This window comes from Orycteropus afer, unplaced genomic scaffold (genome assembly GCF_000298275.1).
Source record: "Orycteropus afer afer isolate SDZICR_OR568_19922 unplaced genomic scaffold, OryAfe1.0 scaffold00239, whole genome shotgun sequence".
Lineage (NCBI taxonomy): Eukaryota > Metazoa > Chordata > Mammalia > Tubulidentata > Orycteropodidae > Orycteropus > Orycteropus afer.
Genome location: NW_006921826.1, coordinates 3,613,429 through 3,635,334, shown reverse-complemented (window position 1 = coordinate 3,635,334; position 21,906 = coordinate 3,613,429). Strand labels below are relative to the sequence as shown.

Genomic DNA, 21,906 nt, shown 5'->3' with positions numbered 1-21,906 from the left:
GTAGATCTGGGCAGACGGATTCCTTGATAATGAGCACTTAACTGTGGTAGAACGTCACTCTCAGTGTAGGTAATGTAAGAGAGAAAACACACAAAGATGAATTTTAAGACACACAAATAGGATTTTTCAACAAGAGGTCAATGAGACTAGGCATTCTGTTTATGAGATGAAACTACTCCCGTAACAAATGAACAAACTCTGATATGCTCTTTCTGATATAGTACATTACAATTTTAAAATATCAAAGGTTATCTTTTTGGAGTGTGTTATTTTAGACTCTGGTTTTCAAGATCTATTAGTATAAAAGGCAGCCTGAATAGTTAAAAGCAGCTGATGTCAATTCACACTGCTACATAAAAGGCTACCACTTTGGACATTCATACTCCATCAACAAAATCCTGTGTGGGGAGGAAATCAACATGTATCAAAATAAAAATGAACCCCATCCTATCCTGTCCCCTAAATGTGCAAAAACACTCATCATTGATTAGCAAAGATATCCTTAAAGAAAAATCTTCATTCCAGAATCAGAGGCATCAAAGCCAGACAGAAAGAAGAATGTCTCACGCTGCCTGGGTGGACGGATCTGTGGGATGAAGCAACTGCTGGATGGGAACCCTGGTAGATGTGCTTGTAGGAGGGAAGGTGACGAGGAACTGGACCTGTGGGCAGGCCACCGTCGTGCAGACCAAGGCCCCAAGTCCTCAGGGCTGTGTGTGCTCCTTCACCTTGGTCAGTGTGGCTCCCTGAATCCTGGTGCCATTATCTTTAAGAACAAAAACAGACAAAAATCCAAAAGACAATTCTTACGCAGGTGATGTTGACTATAATGGTGTAAAGTACCATTTTGTGTGCCTATTATTTATGCCGTAGCTCTGGCAACTGTCAGGAGTGTACAAAGATTACCTGCCTAATTCTGAAGACATGAAGAATTTCTTCTTTCATGGTGGCAGGAGTCCATGCAAGGTTTGTAAACAGCGATACAAAATACTGTAAACATAACTTAACAGAGCTTGTATAAAACAGAAGTAAATCCAAATTTACAAGTGGGTTAAAAAAAAAAAAGAGAGGGTGGCTTCATACAAAGTTCTCCCTCCTGCGCCAAGTGATTTTTTTTTTTTTTTTTTTGTGATTACAAATATAATCCTGAGCTGAAAAACTGGGATTTGGGCGAGAATCATCTTTGCATACAAAATATCCAAAAGACGCTTTACTCTTTTTGCTTTCCTCTAGTGATAATCAACTGCCAGCAACAGTTCTGAATGTGTGACTTTGGAGACACTTATAGTTTAGTATGGTGTCCAGGTCTGGGGCCCGCTGTGGTGTTAGCCATGGCTGCCGATGCGGCAGCATCCTCTGCTTCCTCCAGCTCCTCCTGGAGCTCCTGGCTGACGCTGGACTGGAGGGCAGCAGGGGTGAGCCACTCCTTTGGGAGGCAACTCTGAAGGAAGGGTATACAGGAGCTGAAGTAGGCAAGTCGATTGATCCAGCGAGGAATCTCTTTCCCACAAAGAATCTACAGAGAAGAAAAAGTTTCTATTATATAAGAGAGTTAAGGTTCACTACCAGAGGTGAGGGGAAGAAGAGAAGGAGATGGATGAACAGAAAAACCTCTGCAGATTAGCCTTTGGCCTGCTGTTGCTTGAGGCCTTTGATAACAAGCCACCTGATCTGTGTAGGCACATCTCCTAGACTCCAGAGCCTGCGGTTGCTCCTTGCTTTCTGAATAATCTGCTGTGATGCTCACTTTTTGCATCTATACAATCAACTTAATTCTGGTTGGCTTTGATCCTTGAAATTGCTTTGTGACACATGCAAAAGAACTCTGAACAATGCAGGAGAAAGGATTCTTGCTAATACAAGATTTTGGCATAAGAGAAGCCCTAAGCAGTTAGAATAGTCAAAATGGGTCATTTCCTAGCTGCGATTTTCCTTCTTCACTAAGTCTTTTCTACTTTCCTCTACCATCCATGAGTCCATTTTCCCTGGACTGCATATTTCACCTCTTGACTCCTGTCCCTGACCCACTTTTTCTAAGAAGTCCATACTGGTGTGGAAGGAAGCCTCTGCCCCATGGGGACCTGGCTCCATGACTCAGTCACAGAAGTGGGGCTATGGACAGAAGCCTGGACTATCAAGTTTCAGTCTGCAGACTGGAAGGGTAGCAGTGGGGCAGAGAAGGAATCCCTCCTGGCTGACGACCTGCTGTGCCCATAATCCACTTCCCATCCTGCCACTGTCATCAGGGTTCCTGAGCACTTTTTCCCTATTTCAAAGAATAAGCACTGGGACTTTTCTAACATTACCTTTATTATCCTATTTCCCTTCTGGGAAATGGACTTCACTGAGTCCATGCTCCATTGCCCCTTGGGTGTTTCTGCCCTCAACCATGCCAAAATTACCATTATAAGACCCAGAAGTGCTATCTCAGCTGATGACTTTGGAAAGAGGTTTTAAAGTATCTGATGTCTAAAATCAGCTAACATTTCAGTAAGCTGGTACCTATAGTCATACAATGTAACTTCTCCCCTTAAAGACAGCCCTATCTCTTAATGGTTATACATTTACTTTAAATACTAGGTCTCTGTCTTCATACAGGAAAAGTGAGATGCTTTCACTTGAGAAAGGTAGCATGTTTTGACCATTTTTAATTTTTTTGTTTACCCAGAATCTGCTGCAATATCTAGGGACACAGAGGTACTTAAATGTATTTCAAGTGCGCTCATGTGAACACGATCTGGAGAAAGGAGAGTCAGATGCTTAGAGACAGCTACATGCCCAAAGACTGTGCCTTTTCCCTGTGTTGTTGTTGTTAGGTGCCACCGAGTCTGTTCACAGTGACCCCAGGTACAACAGAACGAAGCCCTGTCTGGTTCTGCGCCATCCTCACAGTCACTGCTATGCTTGAGCCCACTGTTGCACCACTGTGACAATCCATCTCATTGAGGGTCTTTCTCTTTTTTACTGACCCAAGCATGATGTCCTTCTCCAGGGACTGGTCCCTCCTAATAACATTTCCAAAGTACCAAAGTCTCACCATCCCTGCTATAGGAGCATTCCCCTGTAGATATTTTATTAAAGAGTACAGATTTACTGTAGGGTTACTCCAAGGATTTGGATGACAGAACAATAGGTAGGCCAGGATCAGGTGCTTAAGTGGAGCACTCAGAAAAACTACACCGTGACAGCAATTAACATCACTGAAATGTACACTTAAACAGAGCTAAAACGACAAATTTTATGTTATATGGGCGTTACCAAAATTTGAAAAAAAAAAAAACAATAAAAACTCCACAACATCACAAAACACACCAGTATTCCAGATCTGGGCTTAATGTACAGGAAAAGGGATTGTTTCAATAAATATGTTTTTATCTGAGGAACTAAATTCCATCCTCTTTCAATTCCTTTGATATTCACTAAAAAGCTAACAACTATACTTTTAAGGGAGCAAGATGGAATAGCAAGAGGGGTGGGGAAGCAGAATAAAGCATGGCTAATAGTGCCTCAGGAAGCTAGAGTTTCACACAGGAAGACATTTCTAAGTTGGCCCTTAAGAGACACACAGCTGTTTTCCAGGAGAAGAGGAATAGGGGAAATGTAAGAAACACAGTGGCATTTCTTAACCAGGAGTTAAGTGGTCCTTAACCAGGAGTCTGCACTGGAATTACCTATGGAACTTACAGAAGTGCATGCCTAGGGCCTACCCCAGAATATTCTGATTCAGAAGCTAAGGGTGAAGTCTTGGCTATGATATTTTTAAAATTTCATTTTTAATTAAAACATTTTTAAAAAATAACCAGCATTCTTTTAAACTCACGCATGACAACTTCCATTACAGTTATTAAATAAATATAAATTAACATTAATTTCCTAATCAAATCTACTGCTATTGAATTCATTCCTACTTATGGTGAACCTATAGGACAGAGCAGAACTGCTCCATAGGGTTTCCAAAGGAAGGTTGGGCAATCTACTTCTATAGTGATACCACCTCAGAAACCCAAGGAGGGGTCGCTATGAGTTGGGTCCAACTTCACGGCACATAACAACAACAATCTTTACAGAAGCAGACTACCACATCTTTCTACCATGGAGCAGCTGGTAGGTTTGAACTGTCGACTTTTTGGTTAGCAGCCAAGTGTTTTAACCACTGTGCCATCAGGGCTCCTGGGATAGGAACACAACCCTGTAACGTTAGTATAAATGGACTTAAGGACTTAAAGAGAGTAACATACTGCATAAAACAAATGAACATTAAATGAGTATTTTCCCCCTTATTATTCCTTCATCCAAATCCCTGAACAGTGAGATCATGCAGTATTTGTCCTTGTGTCTGACTTATTTCACTCAGCACAATGTTTCAAGGTTTATCTGTTATAGTGTGTATGAGGACTTCATTTCTCTTTATGGCTGAATAATATTCCATCGTATGTACATACCACATTTTGTTTATCCATTCATCTACTGATGGAGACTAGAGCTGTTTCCACCTTTGGGCTATTGTGCATAGTGCTAGAATGACTACTGGTGTACACATGTCTGTTTGAGTTGCTACTTTTAATTTTCCCAGGTATTTACCTAGGAATGGAATTGCTAGGCCATACAGTAGCTCTACATTTAACTTCTGAGGATCTACCAAATTGTTTTCATAGTAGCTGCATTTTACATTCCAATCAGCAATGTACAACTGTTCCAATTTTTCATTTTTAAATTTTTTAACATGTTGCTTCATTTCTCTCCTCTCAAAAAATATATACATAGTCACACACACAGTGTTGTGAACCATATGGAAATACGCTGCAGACATTTTGCTCACATATCCCTACATCAGTAATAATTCCTAAGAACAAGTGAGATGATCAAAATCTAGAAATTTAACTTTGATACAAGAAAATTATTTAATATATAATTGATGTTTAAATTTCATCAACTATCCCCAAATGTCTTTGATAGCATGTTTTTCCCTAGTCCAAGATTCAAGCAAGGATCACAAATTCTATTTAGCTTTCTTGTTTCTATAGTCTCTTTTATCCTGCAATAACTTTTAGTCTTTGTTTTTATGGCCTTTGTACTACTGAAGAGTACAAATAGGCCAGTTATTTTTTAGATGCCCCTCAATTTGGGTTAATATGAAGTATTTTTCTGATTAGATTCAAGTTATGCATTTTAGGCAGAAATATCACAGAAGTGCTGTATGTCCTTCTCAGTGGCATATGATGCCCCACTTTGTCTCATTATTGTTGTTAGGTGTCATCAAGTCGGCTCCAATTCACAGCAACCCAACGTACAACAGAATGGTCGTGTGCCATTCTCATAATCCTTGGTATACTCGAGCCCACTGTTTCAGACACTGTGTCAATCCATCTTATTGAGGGTCTTCCCCTTTTCTGCTGACTCTCTGCTTTACCTCCAGGGAATGGTCCCTTTCACCAGCAGGTGAGATGAAGCTGGGCCATTCTTGCTTCCAAGGAGCATTCTGGCTGTACTTTATCCAGGACAGATCTGTTAGTTCTTCCGGCAGTCCGTGATACTTTCCATATTCTCCGCCAATACCACAATTCAAAAATATCAACTCGTCTTTGGTCTTCCTTATCACTCACTATCTGGCTTTCACATGCATATGAGACGACTGAAATACCATGGCTTGGGTTAGGTGAACCTTCGTCTTCAAAGTGACATCTTTGCTCTTCAACACTTTAAAGAGATCTTTTGCAGCAGATTTTCCTGGTGCAATACAACATCTGATTTTTTGACTGCTGCTTCCATGGATGAAGATTAAAGACTACAGTCTGTAGTATGGCTTACACCTCAACATAAGAAAACGAAAATCCTCACAACTGGACCAATAAGCAGCATCACAATAAATGGAGAAAAGATTGAAGTTGTCCCACTATTAGTGATACAAGTTTCACCACTGTAATGCTACTATTTTTCCTTTAATAATTAATAAGTCATTTGTGGGGAGGTACTTTGAGAATACGTATGTACTGTCTTCCTAATCAAGAACTTACTCACTACTTTTATCACACATTCATGATCCTTGCCTGAATCATTTATCACTAAAACGACTGCCAAAAGGCTATTTTCTAACTCCACCATTTCTTCTACATTTATTAGTTTACATTCAACTGAAGGAGTTTTTCTATTTATTTTAGCATTTATTCCCAGATTCTCATTTTATTCAAGGAAGTATAACCTCTACCTATCTGTTCTTACAATTTTTATTGTTATAAAAATATATATAACTCAACATTTGCCAATTCACCACTTAAAAATTTATTTTGAATAACTGTAGAGTTGCAATTGCAGTTGTAAGAAATAGAGATCTCATATACCATTTCCTCATGTTTCCCCAATGGTAACATCTTGAATAACTCAACTAAATACTGCAACCAGAAAATTGACACTGACACAATCAATCTAACTTATTCATATTTCAACAGTTTTACATGCACTCATTTGTGTATGTGGGCACCTGTCATATCTATCAGGCACCTCTGATACACTTCCCAGAGTAAAAAACTATCATTATAATAAGAGTGCTGTACCAGGATTTGCAGCTGGAGAGAAACAGGTTTGAAGTCTCATATGGAAGACTCGGCTAAAAAGTGAGACTTTAACACTCAGGAAAAAGCAGCCAACTGAGGTTTCAAATCACAGGATCACAGAATCAATGGATTTGTTGTTGTTTTATGTACCATCGAGTTGGTCCCAACTCATAGTGACCCCTCCTTGGGTTTCCGAGGCAGTATCACTACGGAAGTAGATTGTTCCATCTTCCTTCCGAGGAGTGGCTGGTGGATTTGAACCGCCTGCCTTCTGGTTAGCAGTCAAGTGCCTTAGGCACTATGCTACCAGAGCTCCCGAATCAATGAATAGAAGAGTAATACTTGATAACACAGTGGAATAATGATCTGGAACAGTAAGAGAATCAAGATATGGTGTGAATCAAGAGGAGGAGGTCATCATAACAGGTAAGAGATGAGGAAGACCTGGGATTATAGCAGTGGTGGTGCAAAAGAGAGAAGGCCAGACCTGAAACATCTATACAGTCACTATGAGTGAGAATTGACCTGACAGCAGTGGGTTTGTTTATTTTAATCAGTAAATAAGACCTTATCTTAATAAAGATTAAAAAAAAAAAAAAATACTGATGCTGGGTCCCTAAAAACTGGTAAAATAACTTTAGAAGAATATGTGAAGGTATCACAAAGTAATAATTCAGCAGAGATGGCAATACAAGGAGTCACACACAATTGTAAGTTATCTTAAAAAGAAAGCTCACCAAGAAAAGATAAAATGATGTCTGAATAACTGAAGAAATTCTAATAAAAGGGTCATACCTTTATAGCTACAAGATGATGATACAGGTACAAGCTGATTTTTATTATCATCTCATGAACAGGAAATAGTCTGGAATACTTACAAATCATGCCAAATTAGGACTTAGCAAAAAAGTTACAAGAAGATTTATCAAGACAAATATTGGCACTGAGCTGAAAGTAGAAGAATCCTAAGGAATTTAGAGAGCAAAAACCTTACATGAAACCATTCCCATTTGTTTACTCTCAGAAACACAGGCAAACAAGTATGACATTGTATTTTGTATCTTAGATCTATTTAGGAATCTTTGCATATTTGAAGGCTAATCACAGATGTGGGATCAGGAATATTTAGCTTAACATGATAGATACTATCGCTGATTCAACAGTGATTTCCCTTGTTATCTTTCCTAAATGGTGATTTTATTCGGTAATCTACTGTCCTTCCATATATCCATGTGATTGATCCAGGGACTCAGCATAAAACCCACTGCCATTGAGTTGATTCTGACTCATAGATTCAGGGGTAGCAGACATCATTTCTAATTTTAGAGGTGTGGCTTGTTAGTCTGAAACAGGGTTTTATAAACTATGGCTACAAAACCAAACCAAACTACTGCCGTCATCAAGTCGAATCTGACTCATAGTAACCCCTTCTTGGGTTTTGAGGCGGTATCATTACGGAAGTATACTGCCCAATCTTCCTTCCGAGGAGTGGCTGGTGGGTTTGAACTGCCAGCCTTCTAGTTAGCAGTCAAATGCCTCAGGCACTACACCACCAGAGCTCCCAAACTATGGCTACATGTTTTTATAGATGAAATTTTACTTGAACACAGCCATTTGTTTACATATTGTCTGTGGCTTTCAGGCTACAATGGCAAAAGTGACTTCATCTTATAAGATTAACTATAAGGCTGTAAGATCTTATAGCCTACAAATCTAAAGTATTTACTATCTGGCCCTTTAAGAAGTCTGCCAGTCCTTAGTCAAATCAATGTTTTTTTTCAAATTTTGAATCAAGATCCATTAGTAGGTCATGAACTCTATTTGATGTATTATAATCTAAATTTTAAAAAAGAAACAGAAAAAGCCAAGTTCATTGCAGGTACTGGGGTTATTGTGACGCTTGTTTCAGTTTATGCGCATAAGGGTGTGTATGTATGGGTGTATGGGTGCACACTACTGGGTAAAGGTGTAAAACATATTTCTTACTGTTGATACATGAACTTAAAAACAAATGATCTGTTCCCCAAATAAAATGATGGTTTAGGCAAAGGATAGCAGTCAAAGCCAGTACCATTCCAAATGGAAGAAAGGAAACATTGATTCCAAGCAATTTCAAAATCTCAACTGGGCAAATACACTATCAGGTTTCAGGCCTGGGGATAATCCTCTGTGGCTTTTGGCTCCACCCACCCTCTGGGTCCTTGACTCTGCCCTTGGAGTTACTGTTTCTCTCAAAGAGTGCTCATATTTGCAGCTGAATAATTTTAGCAGCTTGTTTCTTGCCTGAGGAATTTTGGGAGTCTGACAGCCTTCCTCCATTTTGTACTCACTGTCCCTTTCAGTCAAAGCTGGCAGTGTTTCTCAAAGATCACGAGGGTCTCCTGTGCATACCACAGGGGTATGTGCTCCTGTGTACTCCATGAGACAAAAGGGTCCTCCCCAGCTCTTTCCTGGATGACACCTGTACAAACACCTTAACATGTGGAAGTGGCTTCGGTAAGCCTGACCTGGTTGAGGAGATGGAGTCACACATTTAATCTCTTTGTTGTTGTTGTTGTTGTTATGTGCCGTCGAGTCGGCCCCGACTCATAGCGACCCCTCCTTGGGTTTCCGAGGCAGTATCACTACGGAAGTAGGATTGCCCAACCTTCCTTCTGAGGAGTGGCTGGTGGGTTTGAACCGCCAGCCGTCTGGTTAGCAGGCAAGTGTCTTAGCCACTATGCACACATTTAATCTCTTTAGCACTAGTAAAAAGTTGGCCATCCACACCCTTAGCTCTCTCTCCAGAGCATGCATTCCTAATAGTGAAGCTCCTAATTTTAGCAACTTTTACAGTATGGATAGGCCAAGAATGTCCCAAATCAAGTGCTAATTCGTCTTTGCTTAATACGTCATCCTTCAATTTAACTCTTGCTTCTTACATTTCACTATAATCAGCAAAAAGATGCTAATATCCAAATTCATCCTTTACAAGTTCTGCTTTCCACGTAACTGCAGATGGCAATTCAGCTAAACTTTCTGCCACCCTGTAACAAGGATTCCCTTTGCTATAGGTTTCACTAATATGTTCTTCATTTTCATTTCCTTCTGACTCTTCACCACGTGTCTTAAAATTTATATTTCTACTATATTCTGTTAATGATGATTTAAGCATTCTCTAAAATAATATAAGTTTTCTCTGTCATGCTCTTCACTTCCTCCTGAGCCCTTACCAGCAGGTCTTTAAATCCTTATTTCTACTAACAGTCTGTTTGTTCAAGGCAATCTAGGCTTTTTCTATTAGATCTCTCAAAATCCTTCCAGACTTTACCCATTACTCAACTCCAATGCCACTTCCACATTTTTAGATTTTTTTTTTTATAGCAGCACCCCACTTCCAGGCACTAAAATCTGTATTAATTTCCTATGGCTGTTGTAACAAATTATCACAGACTTGGTGGCTTTTAAAACAATACAAATTTATTCTCTTGTTGTTTTAGAGGCCAAAAGGAAAGGGTGGGACTGTGATAGAAGCCAGACTTCCATGATTACACTTTGCTTTTTCAGATTTGACTTTGGAATTATGAAAGACTTTATATAAGTATAATGCAATATTAAATAGTCCCTTTAAAACGATCAATGAAATTATGGAACAAAGAAATTATTCCAATTACCTATAAAATACACAAAATCAGAATGAAAGAATTTGATTGTGAAAAGAAGCATGCATGTGTGTGTATTTTTTTTTTTTTTTTTAAATGTTTTGTATGCTTTTTTATTTGCTCCAGGTGGGGTTTTAACTGTCAACTTTCTCACACTCTGGATGATTTCTGATCTGATCACAAGGTGCCCTCAAATCAGCTAAAGTGAGAAATTGAGAATTAAGAACTCTCACCCTGCATTTTCCCAAGGGAGTCTACTTTTAGAATAAAAATCAAAAGGTTATTGTGAGAATCTGGATGAATTCTACTCTCACAGTCCTGACCTCCTCAACTTACCCCCTTTTGGCAGGGAAGTAGCATATTTTTAATAAATAAAATTTCTTGGCATGAACATACAGTCATTAAATTAAAAATTTGAGAACTAATTCCAAGCTAGAATAGATACAAATGAATTACTAAACAAAAGATAGAACTGTGGAAATCAATCAGAATGCAACACAAATAAGTGAAGCCATATGGCCTGTTAAACTTAGACCTTTCCACCTCCCCCAAAATAAAGTTTTTACATGATCCTTCCAGCTCTCATTTTCTAACTTCTCTCATCTGCCTACCAGTTTCAGAGAATCCAGAAAGGGTTCAGAGGCACTGTAGGACGTAGAAGTAACTAAATGGAAAGAGCCTAGGTCCCTAAAGGGCTATATGAATTCGTATACCCCCCCAACTTAACCCACACCGGATTGTGAAATGAGTAAGAAATAAACCTTCACTGTGTTAAATCACTGTGATTCTGAAGTTAGTTACAGCAATTAAGTTAGTTTGATTTATAGTACTTATCAATGCTGTAGATGAAAAGGAGAAAAAAAAACAAAATTAGTAAAAATAGAGTCACAGGGTAGAAATATACTAGTAATAACAAAAATTTTTTAATCACTTATCCTCTGCTAAAAACCAGTAACTGTAGGACTGCAGTTTTTAAAAGAAATCCAGGTACATGGCGTTAGAAAAATGCCCAACAATTTTAGAACTCAGAAGAGCATTCAGCAAGTTTGTGGAATTCAAGGTCAATCAATATACAATAAATTAAAAATGTTCTTGTATATCAGTAATATTCTAACTAAAAAATACAACAGAAAATTTATTCTAGTCACAATAGGAAAAGAAAAATAAAATAACTACATATAGATTTTTTTTCCAACTATGTATAGATTTAAGGAGCTCTGGTGGCATAGTGCCTAAGGCATCTGACTGCTAACCAGAAGGCTGGCGGTTCAAACCCACTCTTTGGAAGGAAGGTTGGGCAATCTACTTCTGTAGAGATACTGCCTTGGAAACCCAACGAGGGGTTGCTATGAGTCAGGACTGACTCGATGGCAGTGAGTCTGGCTTAGGTTTGGTATAGATTTAATAAAAGATATATAAGACCTCTATGGAGAAGATTATATTATGAAAAGATGACTGAAATAACTGAAGAACTGCATCATGAGTTTTGATATATATCTGTATCATAAAGATATGATTTGTCCTCTAATTTATCCATAAATTGAATGCAATTCCAATAAAAAGTCCACCAGAGTTTTCAGCAGAATTTTACAAGCAGATTCTAAAATGTATATATATGAAAAAGCAAAGGGTCAAAAATAGATAAAGTTGTAGAAATAACAGAGTACCTTTTATTTGATGTACTCTCTGACCAATAACAATAGTATGTTCCAGACAAAATATAATAAATAACTGTTTGGAAGGACTAGAGAACAGAAACTGGAGGGGACAAAAATAAAGGTAGGAATAAATTTAACAAAATATGTGAAAGATCTCTACACTGAAAGCAATTAATCACTGTTAAGAGAAACTAAAGAGAGATGCACCTAGTGATGTATTATAGTCACCTCGTACCAGTTCACAAAAGCCGATTATCAAATATTCAGGAATTTTGCAAGTCATTTATTATATTATCAGTAACTTGAAAATCAGGTACGATAGAAAGTTTTACACCACAGAAATTAAAAATGCTACAAATAAAAGCTGAGTGCTTTTTTTTTTTTTTAATTTCATCACAATACTGGGTTGTTAAACATCTACCAGCACACAGCACACTATTAGACATATGTTCATGGATTAGAAAACAGCATTATTTTTACTAGTTGAGCTAGACTATTTGGTTTTAAGTAGACTTCAATGGATATTTTTAGTGTAAGTTTTAAAGATAATCTCAGGGTAATAGTTTCAGGGGTTAACCCAGCCCCTATGGCTCCAGAATGTCTGGAGTCTATGACACGTTGACATTCTCCTATTTTCTCCCTTTTGGTAAGGATTCTTCTATAGAATCTTTTATCAAAATAGTCAGTAATGGTAGGTTGGCATTATCCAATTCTTCTGGTCTCATGGCAAAGGAGGTAACTGTTCAAGGAGGCAATTAGCCACACATTCCATATCTTCCTTCTGTTCCTAACTCTCCTTCTTCATCAGTTGCTCCACGTGAATAGAGACCAATTGTTGTGCCTTGGATGACTGTTTGAAGTTTTTAAGACTTCAGGTACTATGCAACTAGGAGCTAGAAAAGAAGCACTAAACATATTATTAGGCTATTTAACTGGGATGTACCATGAAACTATGACTCTCAATCTCTAAACCAAGGAATCAAATCCCATGAGATTTTTTTGGTTATACACAAGCTGCCTTAGCAGCTACTCTTTGTTGTTGTAAATGTATCACACAACTTTTGCCAAGTCATCTTTTCACAGGTGTACCACTTATTGACAATAATTACAATAATCCGCTGTGCAGTCCTACCTTTAATTAATGCAATTTTCCCATCACCATTAGTCCCATATTAATGGACTATTCTCTACTCTGGCCCTGGTAACCATTAATAAACTTTGGTCTTTATATATTTGCCTTTTCCTATTTATTTATTTATTTAGTAAATATAAGTGAGGTCAAATAATATCTGTCTTTTTGTGACTGGCATGGAATGAACTTTGTCCTCTCAAAATATGTGTCAAATATAGACCAATGGAACAGAATTGAGAATCCAGAAGTAAATCCATCCACTTATGGACAGCTAATCTTTGACAAAGGCCAAAACCTATTAAATGGGGAAGAGAGAGTCTCTTTAACAAATGGTGCTGGCAAAACTGGATATCCATCTGCAGATAAATGAAACATATACAAAACTAAAGCAAGATGAATCAAAGACCTAAATGTAAAACCTAAAACCACAAGGATCATCAAAGAAAAAATAAGGGCAAACTTAGGCTAAAACACAGCATAAATACACTATCAAACATAACTAAAAAACACACAAGCAGCAGAAGACATATTAGATGAGTGGGACCTCCTAAAAATTAAACAATTAACTATTGGTCTCTCCCCACTGGGAGCAAAGAAGAGTGAAGAAAATCAAAGATTCAAGGAAACAATTAGTCCAAAGGATTAATGGACCATGTGAATCCCAGTCTCCACAACCCTGAGACTAGAAGAACTGGATGGTGCCCATCTATCACTACTGACTGCTTTGAAAGCAGTCACAACAGGAAGTCATAGATAGAGTGGAGAAATATGTGGAACTAAACTCAACATGATAAAAAAAAGACAAGGCCTATCAGTCAGATGAAGACTGGAGGAACTCCAGACATTATGGTCCTTAGACACCCTTCAGGTCTGGAACTGAACTCACCCTTCTGGCTCAACTTTCAGCCAAATGATAGGCCTATAAGGTGAACAGCAATACTAGGAGGGTTCCGTAGTGATACTGTCTTGGAAACCCAAGGAGGGGTCGCTATGAGTTGGGTCCGACTCAACGGCACATAACAACAACAATAACAACAACATGCACTCATTAGAACAACCAACCATATGAGATCAAGAGGACAGCATTTGCCCAGGGATAGAGCAAGGAAGGTGGAAGGGGACGGGAAGGAAGGACAAAGGGAAGGACTGGGAGAAGGGAGGAAGTGGGAAGAATGCTGTTGTCTTGTGGGGATTGCAGTGAATGTCACAACATAGAACGTGTATGGACTGCTGAATGGAAAACGAATTTGCTCTGTAAACTCTGACCCAAATTACAATTAAGGAAAAAGGAAAAACATGTGGCTAGGCCACGATTTCTCAGTATTGGGTGGTGGTTCTCTATTTTGTGATCAGATGTAATTATCCTCCCTTTTGTGATGTGTTATACATCTTAACCTCTACATGTTAATGAAGCAGCACCAGTGTGGGATGTATCTTGTCATAGCCTTACAAGAGGGTGTGACTCAAGTTATACCCTTACCTTAAGTCACATCCTTACTCAAATCATACTCTTGGTTGAATCACATCTTTTATCTTACAAGAGATAAAAGGAGAGAGAAATGGGCAAAGAAGGGAAGGATCTCAGTACCACCAAGAAAGAAGAGCTGGGAGCAGATCACATCCTCTGGACCTGGAGTTCCTGTGCTGAGAACCGTCTAGACCCAGGGGAAGACTGATGCGAAGGCACATGGAGATCACCAAGGAACACTGGACTCACGGATGTTGAAAGGAGACACAGACATTCCTCTAGACTCAGCTGAGAGAAAGCCTTCCCCTAGAGCTGGAGCTGTGAATTCAGATTTCTAGACTCCAAAATTATGAGAGAACAAATTTCTGTTTGCTAAACCCATCCACTTATGATATTTGTTATAGCAGCATTAGATAACTAAGGCAGTGATTCACTTATTTTACTCATGTCTTCAAGCTCCATCCATACTGTAGCATGTGTTGAGATGGTACATTTTTGTTTAAGTCATTTTCATCTCAATAAAATCAGTTAAAATAATCATCAGTGCAGGCATAGGCAAGTGAACCTATGGAACAGCAGCACAGAGCCTTGTGTGGTCCACAGCTGTGCAGCATCAGGACCTCCTGGGAAAATGTTGTAAATGCAGAATCTTAGGTCCTTGAATAAGAATTTTCATTTAAAACAAGATCTTCAGGTTATTTATATGCACATTAAAGTTTGAGAAGCATGGGTCTAGAAAACTCTAAAGAAGACTCTTAAGAATTCTGAAATTAGACTTATGAAAGAATGTGGATTACAAATTAGTGATTCAATCAATAAATGTTACTGGGGTCACTGGGTTTTGAGAAAACAAATAAACAAACAACATGTGGACTAAAGACCAAACTATAAAAAGCAAAAAAAAGTATAGGAAAATCTCTGTATGACGTGGAAGTAGAGTAGAATTTTTTAACCAAGTCACAATAAGCATAAACTATAACGGAGAAGATAATCTCACTACATCTAAATGTTAAAATTTTGTAGTCAAAAGACACCATAAATGAAGTGAAGAAACAGGTGACCAATAAAGAATTAACACACTAAATACACATTGATCTGAATTCAGTTAATAAAAAAAAAATCAAATAAGGTTATAGAAAAATACTGCCTCAAGTTTGGTGATTCACTACAGGGACTCACAGTACTCAGCATACAGTAGTACTTACAACTATGATTTATTACAGTGAAAAGTCACAAAACAAAATCAGTAAAGAAAAAAGGTACGTGGGCCAATGCCCAGAGAAAACTAGGCACACGCTCCAAAGAGTATTCTCCCAGTGGAGTCACTTAATTTCACCAGCAATGAGCTGTGGTATACACATGTGAAATGCTGTTTAACAGGGAAGCTCACTAGTCTTAGTGCTCAAAGTTTTTATTGGAGGCTGGTCATGTAAGCACCCTCTGTCTAGCAAGTTCTAAGAACTGAAGACTCTCAGAAGATAAGTAGGTGTTCAGCAATAAATCATGTTGTTTGTGCAATCAGGCATAGTGAGCCACTCTCATCAGTTCTGAGAATGGTGGGAACCCTCACCAAATCCAAGTTCCCTAACACTAGCCAAGGGCCAACCATGCAAACAGGTCGTTTCCAAGGATAGCAGTCTCGGGCCTGCTATGTTAACTCATTTCTGTACATGAACCAACTTATTTTTTGAACACCAGTAAGTAAAGGCAAAGAATCAAGTATTTATACCCTAGCATTCTTTTGTAGATTATACCTAAGGATAACCTCTCATATGGACTTCCTTTAGATATTGATTCATAAAAACTATTTAAAAAATAACGAAGCAAAAGAGAAAATCTGAACACTGTATATTTGGATAATATTAAGGAATTAAAATTAATACTTTAGGGGTGTTTATACTGTGGCTATATTTTAAAGAGTCCTTATCTTTCAGAGCTACAAACTGAAATGTTTATAGTTTAAGTAACTGGGATTTGCTTCAAAATAAGATGGAATTGTACAGTGGGTTTTTACAGATGAAGTAAGACTTGGTCATGAATTGATCACTTCTGAAGCTAAGTGACAGGTAAGGGAGCTCTGGTGGTAAGGCATATGGCTGCTAATCAAAAGGCTGGCAGTTCTAACTCACCATCCACTCCATGGGAGAAAGATGAGGCAGTCTGCTTCCATAAAGATTTACAGCCTTGGAAACCCTATGAGAGTAACTGTGACAGAAGTCATTATACTATTATTCTAGTTTCTGTATGCTTTAAATTTTCCATTGAAAATATTAAAAGAAAAAGCATTTGGATTAGAACAGTGACATTTAGTAATGGTAATGCCATTCTTCTTGCAAGTGACTGGTTTAGAAACAGGCATTTGACCCAACTGGCCATGAAACATTCTGGACTGCTTTTGGAGAATGGGACAGGTAGGGGAAGGGAGTGTAGGAGGGTTCTAGAAAAAGTTTCCTTGTTCCTGAGGAAGAAGCAAAGAAAGAGTCAGGTTTTTCTTCTTCCTTTGAATATTGTATCTGGATGTGGCATCTGCCACTGTGGCAGCCATCTGAAAGCCATAAAAGGAGCTAGCCTGTGGGCAGACACAACCTCCTAAGGATGGAAGTTCAAAGTGAGGAAAAGACTTCAGAAACCTGGTAACACTGTTGAGACAGTAACAGTACTGATAAGGAGTCTGACTTATTTTGGACTGGTTTTTTAAGATGTGTTTCTTCTTTTCTTAAGCCAATTTGAACAGCAGTAAATCAATCTAATCTGTAAATGTTTTTTAAAAAAACACCTACTGCCATAGAGTAGATTCTGACTTATAGCGACCTCCACTGGGTTTCCAATTCTATAAATCTTTACAGAAGCAGACTGGCTCCCTTCTGGTTAGCAGCTGAATGCCTTATGCACTCTGTCACCAGAGCTCATTAATCTGTAGAGTAGGGGCCAGCAAACTTTATCTGTAAAGGGACAAAGGATGACTATTTTAGGATTTGCAGACCATACGGTCTCAGTTTCAAGTGGCTCAATTCTGCCACTCAAGCCTGAAAAGCAGCCATAGATAATGTGTAAATGAATGAGCATGACCGTGTTCCAGTTAAACTTCTAAGGTAACTGAAATTTAAATTTCATATAATTTACATGTGTCACCATATATTCTTTTTTGTCTCCCAACCATTTAAAAATGTACAAACCATTTTTAGTTGCAGGCCGTATAAAAACAGGTGGCAGGTTGGAGTTGGTGCACAGGCTATAGTAGTTTGCCTACCCATGTAGTAGAGAAAGCATCTGAACTGTTAACACTATGATATTAAATTATAATGATTATTAGAATTTTTGGAACAATGTTGAGCAAGAGTACATATATCAATAGTTAATTATAATTAGCTATGATTTTGTTTGTCTGCAACTGATTACATGATAAAAAACCCAAACCAAACCCACTGCCATTGAGTTGATTCTGACTTATAGCTACCCTACAGGACGTTGGGAGCTCTGGTAGCATAGTGGCTAAGGCACTTGACTGCTAACCAGAAGACTGGCGGTTCAAACCCACCAGCCACCCCTCGGAAGGAAGATGGGGCAATCTACTTCTGTAGTGATGCTGCCTCGGAAACCCAAGGAGGGGTCGCTATGAGTCGGGTTCGACTTGATGGCACATAACAACAACAACAACAACAGGACAGAGTAAATTGCTCCACAGGATTTCCAAGGCTGTAAATCTTTGCAGAAGCCAACTGCCTTATCTTTCTCCTGTGGACCGGTTGGTGGGTTCAAACTGCTGACCATTTGGTTAGCAGCTGAATGCTTTAACCACTATGTCACCAGAGCTCCTTGATTACATGATACATACTCTAAACTATGTTGTCATAGATATAAAGGCAAATTGTTGTTGTTGTCAGGTGCCACAGAGGTGATTTTCAACTCATGGAGGAGACCCCATGTGATGGAGTAGAACTGTCCCATATAGTGTTTTCTTGGCTAAAATCTGTACAAGAGCAGACTTCCAGGTCTTCCTTCCATGGAACCACTGGGTGGGTATAAACCACTAACCACCAATGTGGTTAGCAGCCAAGAGCTTAACCACTGTGCCACCAGGGATCCTTAGGCTTACTAAACTTTTTTAGACTGCCTACCTTTAAATTTGTATGCCTTTATTATATGGGGTTTCCTTCTAAAATAGCTCCCCATATCCCTCATTATCCAGTGTTCTAGTTTCAGGTACACCACCAACAAGCTAGGTGTTCTTGGCTAGTTTCCTTAACAATTCATCAACTCCTGGGTGAAAGCATGAAAAATGTGATCCAAAAAGATTGGCTCCAGCAATCTAGAATTGCTCCTCAGGACTCCAACTACTAAATGGTTTCAGAGTTAGAGTACAGAAGGGATGACAGTCTGTTGGTGTTGTTGTTAGGTGCTGTCGAGTTGGTTCCAACTCATAGTTACCCCATGTACAACAGAATGAGAACAATGCCTGGTCTCATGCCAGCCCCACAATCCTTGCCCTACCTGAGCCCACTCTTGTAGCCACTGTGTGAATCTATTTCATCGAAGGACTTCCCCTTTTTTGTTGATCCTCCACTTTACCAAGCATGATATCCTTCTCTAGGGAATGGTCCCTTCTGAAAACATGACCAAGGTAGGTCAGATGAAGTCTGGCCATTCTTGCTTCCAAGGAGCATTCCGGCTGCACTTCTTCCAGGACAGATTTGTTTGTTCTTTTGGTAGTCCATGGTACTTTCAGTATTCTTTGCCAATACCACAACTCAAAAGCATCAACTCTTCTTTGGTCTTCCTTATTCACTGTCCAGCTCTCAAGTGCATGAGGCAACTGAAAATGCCATGGTTTGGGTTAGGTACACCTTAGTCTTCAAAGAGGAGCTCTGGTAGCATAACCAGAGGGCTGGTGGTTCAAACCCACCAGCCACTCCTCGGAAGGAAGGCCAGGCAATCTACTTCCATAGTGATATTGCCTCAGAAACCCAAGGAGGGGTCAATATGAGTCGGGTCCAACTCGATGGCACATAACAACAACAGTCTTCAAAGAGACATCCTTGCTCTTCAGCACTTTAAAGAGGTTTTTTGCAGCAGATTTGCCCAAGGCAATATGTTGTCTGATGTCTTAACTGCTGCTTCCATTGGTTTTGATTGTAGAATTCAATCGTAAATAACTTCAATCTTTTCTCCATTTATTGTAATGCTGCTTATCAGTCCAGTTGTGAGGATTTTTTTGTTTCCTTTATGTTGAGATATAATTCATACTACAGACTATAATCTTTAATCTTCATCAGTAAGTGCTTCAAGTCATCCTCACTTTCAGAAAGCGAAGTTATGTTGTCTGCATATCACATGTTGTTAAAGAGTCTTCCTCCAATCCTGATGCTACACTCTTCTTCATACAGTCCAGCTTCTTGGCTTATTTGCTCAGTTTACAGATTGAATAAGTATGGTGAAGGATACAACCCAGGTGCACTTCCTTCTTGATTTTAAACCCTGCAGTATCCCCTTGTTCTTTTCCAACGACAGCCTCCTGGTCTGTGTGCAGGTTCCTCATGAGCACAATCAAGTGTTTTGGAATTCCCATTCTTCTCAATGTTATTCATAATTTATTATGATTCATAAATCACAAGTATGCCGCTTGCTGGTATTCTTTGCTTTCAGCTAAGATCCATCTGACATCAGCAATGATATCCCTTGTTCCACATCCTCTTCTGAATCCAGTTTGCAATTCTGGAAGTTCCCTGTCAATACACTGGTACTCTGTTGTTGTTGTGTTGTTATGTGCTGCTGAGTCAGACCCAACTCATAGTGACCCTTCCTTGGGTTTCCCAGGCGGTATCACTATGTAAGCAGATTGCCCAACCTTCCTTCTGAGGAGTGGCTGGTGGTATTCTAACTAGCCCTTAATAAAGTTATTAACTGACTTGTGAGAAAGAATAAATCAGAACTGGAAGATGTAGTAATAAAGTATAACAAGCACTGGGTTAACAAGTCAAGAGTCTAATTTGAATTCTCCCTAACAATCTCTGGTAAGCTATCTTTCCATTCAGGGCCTGTTTCCTTGTTTATAATGAGACCAGATTAGATGCTGTCTAATCTCTCTACAAATTTTCACATTCTATGGGTTTTTGAAAATATTATATTACAAATATAATATCTTGGGTCAAGAGAGCTCAGAACTACCTTCTATCTTTCCTAAAAATTGACTAAGTCATCTCTATGGTACCCATGCATCCACTAGACTGGTGGTACTCTCAAACTTTTGTGCTTGTATTAATCATCTGAGGATGTTGCTAAAACGAAGATTCTGATTCAGTAGGTCAAGGAGCCTACAGGTGGCACCATGTTAAGTGCTCAAGAGCTAACTGAACAGTTGGCAGTTTGAACCCACCATCCACTCTGCAGAAGAAAAGACCTGGTGATCTGTTCCTATGAAGATTACAGCCTAAGAGACCCTACGGGGCAGTTTTACTGTCATACAGGGTTTGCGTTCAATTAGAACTGACTCAATGGCATGCAACAAAACAATCAAGTCTGTGGTGATGAGACAAAGATTATGCCCATCTCACTTCCTCAGTAATGCTGATGCTGCTGGTCCACCAGTAACACTTTGAGTAGCATGGCAACAGATCATTATCATGAGGGAAGTGAAAGGGTGAAGTAGCTAAGCATCCCTGCAGAGCAGGTCTTTGAAATAGCAACGCATTTTCTCCTTTACACTTTTCATAATTTTTGTGATACCTTGACACTGCCACTACAACCATCTGCCAGGTGTCAGAAAGCTGAGAAGCTGTTTTAAGTACCATTTAATTTACAGCTTTTATATAGTCCCGTTTTCCTTTTATGGCCCTTTGAGGCATTTGCTCATTTATGTGGTCACTTGGAGACACTGTAGGTGACAGAGTCTTGCTGGCTGATTGGCAGGTCTAATTCTTCTATGGTACCACTGGGTGAGTTTGAACCAGCAATCTTTGGGTTACTATCTGAGTGCAGACCATCTGCACCCAGAGACCTTTATGGTTCTTTAATTTTGGTCTAGTTTTACTCTCCTACTTGGGATTCAAGAATTGGGTGAGCAAATTTATGCCTGTGTGTATAGATTAGCAGAATAAAATTTCAAGAAAGAAGACACTTCTTGTTAGTAAGTAAGAGGCAGGAAAAAAATTCAGGATGGAAACTAAAATTTAGCAAAAAAGAAAGAAACCTTCATGGCCAAGAAGTAGAAGTCTCTTTAAAAAAAAACCAAACTCTCTGCCACTGAGTCGTTTCCAACTCACAGCAACTCCCTTGGGTTTCTGAGGCTGTAAATCTTTACAGAAGCACATTGCCCCATCTTCCTCCTGAGGAGCAGCTGGTAGGTTTGAACCGCTGACCTTCCAGTTAGCAGTCAAGTGCCTTATCCACTATGCCACCAGAGCTCCTAGAAGTCTCTTAGGTATTTTTTTTTTTTTTTTTGAGTGAAAATTTGTTTAAA

General features: G+C 39.0%; 1 protein-coding gene across 1 annotated transcript in view; it reads right to left on the bottom strand.

Annotated features, from left to right (window-relative positions):
- Nucleotides 1–1,282: 1,282 nt before the first annotated feature.
- Nucleotides 1,283–21,906, bottom strand: part of DESI2 (desumoylating isopeptidase 2) — a 25,684-nt gene continuing 5,060 nt past the window's right edge. The window contains exon 4 of the mRNA XM_007949149.2: nucleotides 1,283–1,516. Within this exon, the coding sequence (XP_007947340.2) occupies nucleotides 1,283–1,516 (234 nt within the window). The remainder of the gene's footprint in view (nucleotides 1,517–21,906) is intronic.